This window comes from Lichenostomus cassidix, chromosome 8 (assembly GCF_008360975.1).
Source record: "Lichenostomus cassidix isolate B80296 chromosome 8, HeHo_3.0, whole genome shotgun sequence".
Lineage (NCBI taxonomy): Eukaryota > Metazoa > Chordata > Aves > Passeriformes > Meliphagidae > Lichenostomus > Lichenostomus cassidix.
In genome coordinates, this window is record NC_139489.1 from 6,292,085 (window position 1) to 6,305,013 (window position 12,929).

The 12,929-nt window shown below is 40.9% G+C and overlaps 1 protein-coding gene across 2 annotated transcripts in view; it reads left to right on the forward strand.

The window, feature by feature from the left end:
* The first annotated feature begins 275 nt into the window (after window positions 1-275).
* BEND5 (BEN domain containing 5) overlaps window positions 276-12,929 on the forward strand; it is an 860,026-nt gene continuing 847,372 nt past the window's right edge. Inside the window, exon 1 of one of the 2 annotated variants that reach the window (XM_085067639.1) lies at window positions 276-614. In XM_085067639.1, the coding sequence (XP_084923765.1) occupies window positions 572-614 (43 nt within the window). In that variant the 5' untranslated portion in view covers window positions 276-571. The remainder of the gene's footprint in view (window positions 615-12,929) is intronic. The other variant, XM_085067643.1, reaches the window with a different exon arrangement.

The window sequence follows — 12,929 nt, forward strand, 5'->3', positions numbered from 1 at the left end:
AACCTAAATGATACTCTGTGATAACGAGCCTCTCCTCCTCGGTGCCCTGTGAGCACCTCAGGCCCGCACCGACTCCCGCGGGCAGGGACGAGCCCCGGGGGGAACTGCGGTACCGGCGCTGCCCCGTCCTCCGCCGAGGTGGCGGCAGGCACCGGGGAGCAGAGAACTAGTGCTCTCTTCCCCGTCCCAGTATCTCCGGTAAACAGCAGCCGCGGGAGGCGGAGCGGGGCGGGCGCGGCAGGGAGCCGCGCTGCGTGAGGGGCGGGCGGCCGGTGGTGCTCCCCTCACGCCCCGCCCGCCAGCACCGCGGCGGCTGCTGGGTTGGGTGAGGATGGGAGCGGAGGCTGCTTCCCGGGCAGGCTGTCCCCAGGCAGGCGCTCCCGGGAAGGGCTCTCCCCAGGCGGGATAACGGCGGAAAGCCGCTCGCAGGGAAGGCTCTCCCCGGGGAGAGGAGCTCTCCCGGGGGCGGCCGTCAGCCCCGCCGCCATGTCGGGGGCGCGCGCGGCTCCCCCAGTGCGGTGACGCGCGTTGCCATGGCGACGGCCGGGCGGCGTTGTGGGGGGGTGGCGGGATGACAACAAATATGGCGGAGAGGAGCAGGACGGCAGAGACGGGTCAGTGCCAGCCGCAGGCGCCTGGGCGGGGGGAGAGGGGCAGCCCCCCGTCTCCAGGGGCTTCTGGCGGTAGAGGGGGCCTGGCTCGCAGCGGAGCGCGGAGACGGAGCCCTTCTCTTAGGGGAGAGGGAGGGGAGCACCTCTGGCCGAGGGCACTGAGGTGGTGAAGGGACCGCGGCAGAGGCTCCTGCCGTGGGAGCTGTGACGAAGGGCAAGGCCCCTTCCCTTGGGCAATGAGGAGCGTCTTCCCAGGGACAAGGTGGTCGTGGGGAAAGCTAGGGAGAGAGGGAAGAGCCTCCCCGCGTTCCAGGCCTGCCTGAGGGGGACTGACCCGCTGTGGGGTGGAAGGTGAGGGCCAGAGCCCGGCGCACCCGGCCGGGTGCGGAGTGAACCCCGGCGGGGCACAGGAGGAGGCTGATGGTGGGGCAGCCCGCACTGTGCCCCGTCCCCCCGCACTGTGCCCCGTCCCCCCGCACTGTGCCCCGTCCCCCCGCACTCCCCCCACACTGTGCCCCGTCCCCCCGCACTCGTCCCGCACTCTGCCCCGTCCTCCCGCGCAGGGGCAAAGGTGGCGGTGGCGAACAGCACGCCGGTGGTGCAGAGGAGCTCCCCTAACGCAAGAAACGACCCGCCTGCATGAATTAGGATGGAAAAAAAATAATACGTGAAGACACAGGTCTGGAACTGAATTTGGAGCCCAAGGTAGCTTGCGGGTTGACCTGCAGGTGCTGCTTGCCCCGTCTGGGAGGTGTAAAGTACCCGGAGGCTGCCGAGGGACAGCGAGCAGCACACCTGACAGCTCCCATCCCTTACGCTGTTACTGAGGATCTCCTTAAGGAAGGCGCCAAATGTTATTCTTCCTATTCAGGATGTATTAACAATGGCTTTAACTGTGTATGTGAGATAAGTTTGTCTGTGGACTTAAGTTTTGTGTATCATAAATGATAAGGATCCTCTAGGTATAGGGGACTTTTCCTGTTGAAAGAAAGCACAGTTAAGGTTTTTTCCAATCCACATGAAAACAAAAGTTCCCAAAATATGTTACAAAATTTAGAGATACTAACATTTGGAGGATGGAACAAAGACGACAGTTTTTCTGAATATTTAATCTCCCACAGTACCATACATAAATTATCTGGCTTCCTGAACCAGGAGTTCATTTTCCCAGCCTGCTGTGTTAGCTGCTGCATCTCTGCTTTTCAGCCTCAGAAGTGGCTCCAAATGAATATGCATTATCCATAGAATTGATTTTGAATTTTTGGGCCACTTAAGGTGAAAAAAAGTGATAAATATGTCAAATGCTGTTGTATTCTGGGAGATGATACTACAGAATCTGCATCTAAATGGATTGTCCATATGGTATTGAATTCCCTGTGTTCAGCCATACTGTTTATGAACCCCTGGAAAAACACTGTAAAATTTATTATATGTTGAACTTATCTGTGAGGCAGGTGACTGTTTTCATCTTCTGCACTGAGCAACACTGCTAAAGACAGCTGATCAGCTCTGCCTGAGCTGTGAACTGGGGAACAGATTTCCAGTGGCCATTTGACTTTGTCAGCTTTCCTGCCTACTCCCTGTGCCTTTGCCATTGTCAGTAACTTCAGCATGGAATGTAACTTTCATACTATTTCCAGATAAACTTACTCTTACATTGCTGTAACTTGCTCTTACTCTGCTGTATTATTTAAACCTGTAGCTTAACAGTATTTGCTTTTTAATTTTAGCCTTGCCCAGAACTTTCTCCACTTCTGACCATTGCAGCTGACTAATTGATGATTTTCTCATAAATGTTGTGTTTCAGCTTGTGCTGAATTCATGTGTAGTTGCATGTCCTGATACATGTCTGCTTGAGTTTTATAATGCATGTCTGGCCATTTTGCAAGTTTCATTCGAAGGTCCTTCTGTTTTGGAGAAACCAGATAAGGAATTAAAAATGCAAAGAACCATAAAGATAGGGAAAAGACCCAAAACCCTCAGAGAAAAGGAAGAAAGCTTGTGATCTTTGCCCACTTTTAAGAAAGTTCATGGAAACAAGGCTGTGGGAAAAAAGGTGGGGTGATTTGGATTTTTTTCTGTCTGTCAGCTAACATTAAGTCGACAGGCAGGCAGGTTCTTTCCTTGGCAAATCCCTCAAAGAATCTGTTTTCTCTCCCCTTTACTGCTGGGTGACACTGACAGTGTTGTTGAACACATGACTGGGGAATGTTCCTGCTGCATCCTCACTGCTTAGTGAGTCTTCATCAGGTGTGAGATTTGGAGCAGTCTTCAGGACATACAGGAATCTAGCTCTGGAACCTGCATTTTGCACAAATACTAGGAGAATAAAACCATTACAGAAGGACTGAACATTGTTCAAACCATATAAATCAATTTAGCCAGTATGATTATATTACACTTGCTGGGTGTTGCTTTTTTTTTGTTTATTTTGTTTTGTTTTTGTTTTTAGTCATGGATCAGAAAACACAAGTAATAACTCATAATCTCATCTTCCCATCTAGAAATACTGATTTTTATTTGCAATTTTTGCATAAGGAAACTGAGTTACAGAGAAATTGAAGGTAACTTATCCATGCCTTATAGCAGCGCAGATTGCTGTTATGGATCATTCTTTACTGATTTAGTCCAGTAAGCCTGGCTTGACAAGAATCAATGTCAAAAAATACAGTGTGCACACAGAGAAAGGTGATTAGAAAAATTAGGTTCCTTCTGAAAACATCTGATAGTGAATTATGCACATCTAGGATGCTTATGACCTCTCTAAACTTCAATTTTATTAGTGTCTCCTTCTGTTGTAGGGAAGAATATTAATCTGTTTTATACTGATAATTATTCTTACTGTTTTCCTGTATACAAATATTTTCATATTCCATTCTTTTTCCCTTTAGATTTTTGTTTCTGTAGTAGTTTTTTTAAATTTTTAAACTTTTTTTTTTAAGTTGGGGAGGGGGATTAGGACACAGAGAATTGCACAAAGCACTTCAGAAGAGGGATTCCATCAGCTTTTATTTTACTGTTAGGCTCAGCATTATTTTCTACATAATGGTTTCAGCCAGTCTCTGTATTTGAAGTAAAATTGAGACTTAATATGGAAGGTAGATTATCTCACACCTGTCTAGTACAGAGTTCATATTCTGCTGCTATCCTCACTGGACTAGGCAGACATCTGGTCTAATCCATTAAAATAGTTTCTGTATTCTGATGTTTGGTTAGAGTGCTGCAAATCAGCTGACTGTACTCTGAATTAATAATTTTCCCCCTGTAGTTGGCTCCTTAGTCCTACCTACTTTCTTGAAAGTGTTTAAATCAGCTTTTGCAGTAAATTCTAAATTTGTATGCTTTCCTATTTGGTTTTCCAGACTGAAACCTTCATGTCTCAAGCTGGGAATCCAACTTAAAAGCAACATAAATCTTCACAAATGAAGTCTGCAGGAGGATGAAAGTGATTGAGTTTAGTTAGTTAGTCTCAGGAGCTTCTCGGTTTGAATTCCTGTTGTTCTGCTCAGCTGACTTTGGTGTCATAACCTTTTGGAAGATCCAGGATACAGGAAAACAGCCAGTTGAGTTAAGTTTCTTCAAAACCAGATGAATGTTATTTTTCCAGTTCTGTTGCAAAGAGGACATTTTAGCTTCCCTTAAGGAAGCTTTAGGAGTAGGTCAAAGTGAGTACAGAATGCCTGTATTTGCTAAATTTTTTGACCCATGAACCAGATGAAAGTATTTTCCAATTTAGAATTTCACTAGTTATCTCATCTCCCCAGGTTTCTGTTCTAGGCATCTGTATTACCTTCAGAGGCCTTGCATCTGGAGACCTGAATGATCAAAGGGTGCAGGTTATCTCTGAGTTCTGTAATAGTTTTCTATCTGAGACAACTGCACATTAGCCTGGATTGACAGGTCTAATATGTGTTATTCCACAGTTGCTAGTCATTTTGTGGATATTAGTATTTCTGGCGTTTCATTGTGTCATCATCACTGAAATCGTAGTGAAAGCAGGAAAAGGCATTTACTCACAGTGCTGGACAGGATATAAATAAATGCCTTTAGACCAAAAATCCTTGTTATCGGAATAAACAGGCTTCCCAGCTGAATGTGGAGTTTTTAATGTTTATTTACATGTCATGGTCAGTACCTTGCAGAGTGGTGTTGAGTCACATTTCATATTAAGAATGGTTGGAATTTTCAAAGTGTTCACAGCCAGACTGTGACCTGGCTTACGGGAGGAAAGCTGCAAACCACTTTTGAATGCTCAAGCCTCACTCAAAGTTTGTGTAGTAATTCGTGTTTCTAAAATACTTAGTGTTGAGATCATTATTTCACAGATCTGCAAGTGAAGGGGCCAATAGAACAGCTGTGTAAATTCTGCAGTTTTCTAATTGATTTTAATATGATTGTGCTGAGCTGGATTGTTTTAAAGATAGCTTTTGATTATTCTTTCAAAAAAGAATTGTTATTATTTTAAAAATATTTAATCACATATGGTATGACAGCATGCTAGTATCAGGAACATACTGCTTTCTTTTCAGTGGCCTTAATTATTAAATAAAAAGCCAAACTAAATAAGAACATAATTTATTTGTCTTTAAATATAGACTTTTTTGATAACTGGAAATTCTAATTCACCAGCTTTATCATGAGGAAATTTAAAATATGAGAAATCAGCTAATGACTTTAACAATATTATTTAATCTTGGTCATTAAAATAAAACCACACATCAGCGGTATTTCTCATTCTCCAGGTAAACTTAATTTCTTCAATTGAATTAACCTTTCCTAAGTGATTTCTGAATTTTAAAGTGTATACAAACAACAGAGCTTATTTTGCAATATACACCACTAACCTGTAAAGATAGCTGAATTCCAGTGTTTGGGAAAAGACTTTGCAGCCTTCTTGCTGAAAGGGATCTGCCCACTGTATCCTCCTATCAACACAAGGAGGCTTCAAACGTCAGTGGAAAACTGTGTGGAGACTGGGCCCAGCCTTGCAGATGTTCACACACCAGAAAAAGCTGTTTGCAGTTGTTTGTAAGATGCTGCAGCATGGATTTGTAAACAAATCTAAAATGGGTTTTGTTCAATAAAAGACATTTGCTAGAACTTACTGATAGCATCGGTACATTTCAGCTGGAGGAGTTGGTAGTCCAGGGGACATTAGAGAAAGGTTTATTAGTTAATGTGAGGCACTTTGTAAGACCATTAACTTTTTCAGTTTTTACTGTATAAGTTAAAATATTTGTTGAAGTTTATATAGAAATTAACTAGTCACTGCAGAAAGATATTATAATAATCATTAGACTGTGTTGCCAGTAGGCTGATATTCAACTCATTTTCAGCGTTTTTGAGTTATCCAGTGGAAACAATCCCCACTAAAAAAATTCATTGAAGAAGAGCTGCTAATATATTTTTGGTACTTAAAGCTTTGATCATATTTCTGTTATATAATTTGCCATATAAGGAGACCTGAGAAATACTAATGAAGGCTTTATACAGCCAGAAGATATAATTTCAGGAAAAGAAGGAAACAGGAGTGTGTTGGGTGTTCCAGCTGCCATTTTTGAATGGTTTACCATTTCCTAGCCATATTTCATACATTTTTTTCTTTGACTAATAATCAAAGCTTTGAAAAGTTACTTACCTCAAGCCTCCCAACGTTTTTTCTTTCAGTGAAGTTCAAAGCACCCTATTAATTACTAGCACTTGTGAGAGGAGGCTTTTGAATTTGTAAAAGGTAAAATGAGACATATTGAGAATTTTAATAGGTTTTATACTGAAATTTGTAAAACAGAAGTCTCTGCAAGTTTCTTTAGTGTGGCTGTTACTGCTTTTAGTAGGCAAGAGTCTCATGCAAAATACCAGATTAACCTCAGAATGCATTTATGTGGCCTACATAGCATTTCTGATTTTGGAAGTTGAGCTATATAGCTTTAATGCTCAATAAAATAGGTTTTAAAGTCATCTCCCTGTGTTACAATGGAACCAGCTTGATCTCCACATGGGGCCACTAACAGGACTGGGACATTCAGATCTGCAGAACCAGCCTGCCCTCCAGGTGGGACACCTCACACAATAGCTGTCAGCTGCCACAGAAGAGATGGACAACTTGTCTACGCTGGGAAATTTTCCTTCCTCCTCTTCTTCTTTCCTCCAGCAACACCTGCTTAGGGACAGAAGTCATAGAGGGAAATGGTTGTATAGTCATCGTTACCTTTATGAAAGTTTTTAAATAAAGACCTGTGGTACCCTGGTGACAGAAAGCACCTGGATAAACAAGGTGCTGGAGGACGTGGAGAGGAGTTGGTGCAGATATTTCCTGCTGATGTTGCTGAGATGCAGCCGTGCTGCTTTGCTCACTGTGGTGCTGCTGGATGCAGAGCAGCTCCAGCAGGCTCACCTGGGTGTGTGCATTGTGCTGCTTCACAAACTTCTTGTTTCTGGAGGATTGATTGTGCTGCCCTTTTCCAGAACGATGGGAATCTATAGAAACCAGCTTATATTTCTCAAGTGATCCCCCAAGGTAGTTGGCATGCAGAGCCTTGATGCAGAATTGCCATGTTTAGATTGCATTGTACCTGGATAATAAGTTCTTCTAGGCTCAAGCTGTGTCTGCAATTAATCTATAATAGAGGTAAAGCAATTTACAATTAATTGAGAGTTGGTTATAGGCACACATCAATGTATCCCATATCCCAACTTCCTTGTCACGTTGTTCCCACAACTCGTTTTCTTGACTGTCTCAGAGGCCAAGCCTGCCATTTAAGAAGTGCTATATTTGTTAACTTTGGATTTTTACATATGTTTTTTGGAAGTAATTTTACTATTTGTATGTTGAAATGGTTTGGAAAACCACTGTACCAAAATAATAATGACTTGCATTTCATTTTGTCACAGGCTCTCAAACTCAGGATGTGGACTTTAGTGTTAAATCTAGGGCTCTCATCCTGCAAATGTTTGGCAATGAATTTGATGTATTTGTGTATCATAAATGCTTTTCATGATTGGTTCTGTTTTAGGATAAGTAATGTGTAAAGGTTAAAGACTCAAACTTGTATGTTCTGATATATACATTTTCTAATATACATATGTATCTCTGTTATCTCAGTATGGTAAACTGACTGATTTCATACTTTCAATGTGTCAAAAATCAAGCATAGAAAAGGGGGTAGGAGGAAAAAGTAGTTGTCTTAAATTATTATTATTATTAGATGAATGAGCTCTCTAATGGTTTCATTTACCTACTAATTCATAGAGCTATTTACTTAGCAGTGAATCTCACAAACGTGAGTGAAAACTGGCAAGATTTTCCTTTTACACGTTGTTTCATAAGCACCTTGAAAAATGTGTTGAATTTCAATCTCCACTAAAGCGAGTGGAACATCAGTTCCCGTGAATCACCAGAGCAGAGCAGCAGGAATCCATTCCAAAGAGAGCCTGTTTGGATTCATTGCAGCTCTGCTGATGTGTTTTCATTTGCAATAAGCAGCAGAGTCACTGTGAGATTACAGTGAACTTCAGCACTGGGAAACCTGGCAAGTGACTATCAAGTTTTCATGCACATAAAATGTAGATGAGCTAGAATGATGCATTTGATTAATGAAAAATCCCTCAAATAACTTATACAAATTCAAAGGTAGCGACATTATTTCATGGGAAGTGTCCTTATAAAATAGTATTGTGAGATAAACTTGGCTCTGTACTGCTTACCTATACCCAAAGTCTGTGGTACTGCAGAATAGCAATTGTTTTGTAACTAGGCACAATACCACTATATCTGCTGCTTATTTTACTTCTGAGCGGTACAAATAATCAGTAATCTGATCTCAGAGCTTTCTCTGTGTAAGCCTTCTTGAAGGTAGAATTTTGGCTTGTGTTCTGAATATTTGAAATATTTTGTATGCATTTCATATTCCCATAAATATTGTATCAGCTTGGTATTTGCTTAGTTAAAAAACTGCTGAATATGCTGTATTAGTTAGTAGCGTTCTCTAAAGTTTAATTCCTGTTACATTGCTGATGCAAGAGAGTTAATAGAATGTTTGTTTTTGCTGACACTTTTTATGTTAGAAAATGGGAATTCTGAAACAATATTTGATTTTTTTTTTGCTATGCAGTGCTTACACTTTGTGAATAAAATAAAACTGCAATGATCTAATTGTTTGAAATGAAATACTAGATTATGTTCTTAAATAAAGGGAATGTGAGTGGGCAATGCCTGGATCAAAAAAATTCTCATTGGTCTCAAATACTACTTTTTGAAAATGGACTGTTTTGGAAAGTAAGGGGGAAATGCTGTTCTAAATGAAGAAGTTAAAGGAGTTGTTTCAATGAGCAATTATAACTATGGCAGTAATTAATAGTGTAATTGATTTCAGCAACCTGGGGGAACAAATTATTCCAGAAGTAGTACTAAAATCCCAAATTATTTTAAATATGTAGTAGTGAAGATGAGTGTAACTTGAAGAAACTGTGCCTGAAACTCCTGTTGGCCTAAGTGAACTGACAGAAGACATCCCAGCCTCTAAACAACACGTAAATAGGAAGCAAGAGCCAAGGAGAATAGCAGTTTAACCCCAAGAAGGATACATGAATTATGATATGTAATTATCAGGGTGGAAATTATCTGAAGTTGCCCAGTTTTCAGTTTACATCACTCAGGATGAAAGCCCAAGCAGCTGCAGCAACCACCTTTCTTCCAATCACTTGGGAAATACAAGGTCTTGAAGAGAGAGATGGTGCTGTACAGAGCTGCTGATGCATTTCCCCACAGAATTCTTGTGCTCTCTGGAGCCCTCATGGAAGGCCTAGTTTCCCATGGATAAAGATTCATTACCACCAAAATGATGTCAGTGGTTGAGTTAGGAATTGAATTGAAGTCTCCTGAACACTTGAATTAGTGATAATCAAATAATTTAAAAAAAATTTGGACAGGTGCATCTGCAAGAAATTTACCGTAGTTGCACTTTAGGTATCAAAAAGTCAAAATAGCTGTTAATTGTGGGTTTGGTGTAGTCCCACAGCTGACCTGTGTTGAGGCTCACCAGGCTGATTGCTTGTGAAGAATAGCTGAGAATGAGATAAAAGCCCTATCCAAATTTGAAGGCACAGCTGTATTCCCTCAGTGCTAACCGTGGAATAATGTCCATGGTACAGCTTGCTAGCTCAGGTGCAGCCCCACAGCCATGCTGTCTCCTTTTGGCCTTCCTGGCATTCAGCAGAGAAGCTCATCTTTCCACAGTATGGCATAGACATCTCTTTAAATATAAATTTGGAAAGTTCCTGTTCAATCAGTAGATATAGTAAGACATGAAAAGTGCTACAAATTTGGCTGAGCTGGCTAATTTTCATAAACAGAAAAAGTGCTGTTTATGTGTTCCATACTTGACCTTGCTGATATTCTTGAAAGGCTTCCATAGTACTTCATTCTTGGTATTTTTAGGAGATGTCTTTTGTGGACAAACATTTTGAATGTGATAGTCAGGACTGAGGAGTCTGAAAACTGGGACAAGAAATAAAGCCTTGGCCTTTTGCGAAAGCTGAAATCAACCTACTTCTCTGTTATATCAAGAATATTTATTACCTATTGAGTCTTTTTCAGTTTCCCAGCTGAGCACAGTTGGTCCCAAAGAAAGGAGATGCACAAAGCTGTTAACTCAGAGAGATTAAACTTTGTTAGTGGCTGAAGGCTATATAATCATGGGTCAGGGTCATTGCATTGGTTGCTACATATAAGATGCCTTGGTTGCATTTAGCTTGCCTCAGTGTGCGTTATCTTCACTTTGTAAATTTATTTTGGCATGACTTCTTCCAGTTATGCTGTCAAGTTTAAGCGAGATAACACACTTTTGTTAAATCAATGCCTCACACCCAGGGCAGCTGTTGAAACATGGGTATATACATATCATCCAGGAGTATATATGGGTATATACACAGCATATATCCATGAATCTCTCCCTTTCCTTCCACTTTCTCTATCTTCCCTCACACAAAACACAAATCCAGGTATATAAAAGCTGTTTTGTTTCAGTATTAAATAGCATAGGAAATATTTACAGCATTTTAGGGTGGTACCAGTGAACGCTAGTGAGTAACTTCAACCACCACCATCTTTTTCCAGTTTTGTGAGTAATATCAGGTTTTGCCCTTACCTGAAATTTCCTCCACTACAATTCCAAACCCTGCAATTGCCTGCCTGCTTTGACTCACTATTTTTTGCAGGTCACATGCCCTCCTTGTCTTTGGGAAATCAGTTGCATACAAATTTCAGAAAGACATGGGATGGTATGGAAGAGAGAGAGTATCACTTCCTGAAGTTCTGTAGTACCACACAAGGGATCGGCTTTGACTCTTCAGTTCTTTCCCTGCCTCAGAATCCCTAGACACAGAATTTCCCCTTGCATGGTAGGAGCACCCCCTGAATTTTTTTCTTGACCCTGAACTTGAATTCCTGTGCCCTCTTCAACAGGCGTTTCAGCATCTCCTCATTCACATGCAGAACTAATTCTCTCAGCCATCCCTTATTTCCCAGAAAAAGTGGACTTGCTGATATTGTTACTTTTTTGCAGATGCAACTCTATGAGGACTAGTTCAGCTCAATAGCTATTATTTTCTCTTTTGTCTGCTAGCTGGGGTTGCATATTATGTACTATATTTTTGTTAACTGGTTATATGTTTTATGCTTTTGTTTGATGTGTTTTTTATTTAAGTATTGCTTCTATAGCAACTATTGCACCATGTGATACCTTTGATATTATCAAGATACCAAATACTTGTTAAAAATAAATTATATATGGTGACATTCACTGATCCTTACACTGTTTTCAAATAAACATGTTTTCAGTTAATGTACTTGGTATAACTGTATTTTTCAGGGGTTTTTATTTTTCATTTGTGGTAGAATTTTAGATTAGAGCATACAAATTCAGTAAAAAGAGTAATGGATTTTTTTCTTGCTTACTGAGTTCAAAGAATTAATTGCTTTTTAAAATTTTCATTAGAAAAATCTGTTCATACCTTCTTGGACACTTTGGATTTCACTAAAGTGATACAAAAAATTCCATTGCCATTTGTCTCTAAGAGAAAGGTATATCCTTGGGGATAGTCCCTGTTGAGATAATAAATGAGTAGTCTCAAAGTAAAGCTTTTAGGTTGAAGATTGGAAACAAATATCGCATATGAAACAAATGCAAGTCCACACAGGCTGATTTTTTTCCTTTTTCTATAAACTCCTAAGACAATGCCAGTCCCTGGGAATGAGGGGTCATTTTGCAGAGCAGTACCTGTCTGCCAGATATCTCCAGTTGAATGTTCTTCACTGGATTTTGGACAGGAGCTATAATTGACCTTGGATTGATAGTTGTATTTCTGTGTGGATCTGGTCTTTTTGAATGACCGGGTAGTGCAGATTTCTCATCACCTTTTCACACTTCACCAGCCTGGTGGTTGATGCTGTGTTTTGGGCTGAGCACCTTAGGTATCTTTTTGTCCCTGCTTGCTTTGGGGCTTTCTCCTCAGTATCAGTGTTTCAGGCAAAGTGCTCTTTGTGGCTCCATGGAGCCTTTTGTAGGAACTCCAAGTGGCATCTTTAGTGACACATTTTGCTTTACATATTTGCATGTAAGAACACTATTTTTTCCACTCTGAGTTTTGTCTCAGACACCTATTCCACACCTTGTGTAGACTAAAGCAGTTTGGGTATGTGAATCTAAAGAAGCATGAGGTATTTAGATGTACTTATGATTCTAACCCAAAATAAAAATTAATGATGGATTAGCTAATGAGTCATGTTAGGAATGTTGAAAGTTAATATTGTCTGGAAGCCTCTGTAGAAAGAATAACTTGTGCAATAAAATTAAAACCCCAAACAATAAGTTATGTTTCCTTCCTATTATGCAACCAACTGCAAGCTCTTTCAGGTCTGTGGCAGTAAGATTGCAGTTTATTTCTCCTGAGTACTTTCAGAACCTTTGCAAAGCTCAGAATTTGTCTGATAATCTCTGCTAAACTGGAGTTCATCTTTACTTTGCTTGTTTTCTTGAATATGAATATCATCTCACAGTTTGGAGACAGACTTGACAAGCAGTCTGTTGGTCAAACCGTAGGAGGAAAGTAATTGAAGAGACAATTGCTGTAAAGCTGCTTTATCTCAAATTTGGTTTTTAAATGACAACACGATGTTACTATTCTTTAGAACTGGTTCAAGCTGTGTGACAATGCCTTCTTGTGGTAACCAACATTTTCCTTGTTCTGCTGGACCTTTGAAATAGGTAATAGTGACAGAATGGGTGCACTACCCCAATGTGAGGCAGCAGGTGTGGCTGC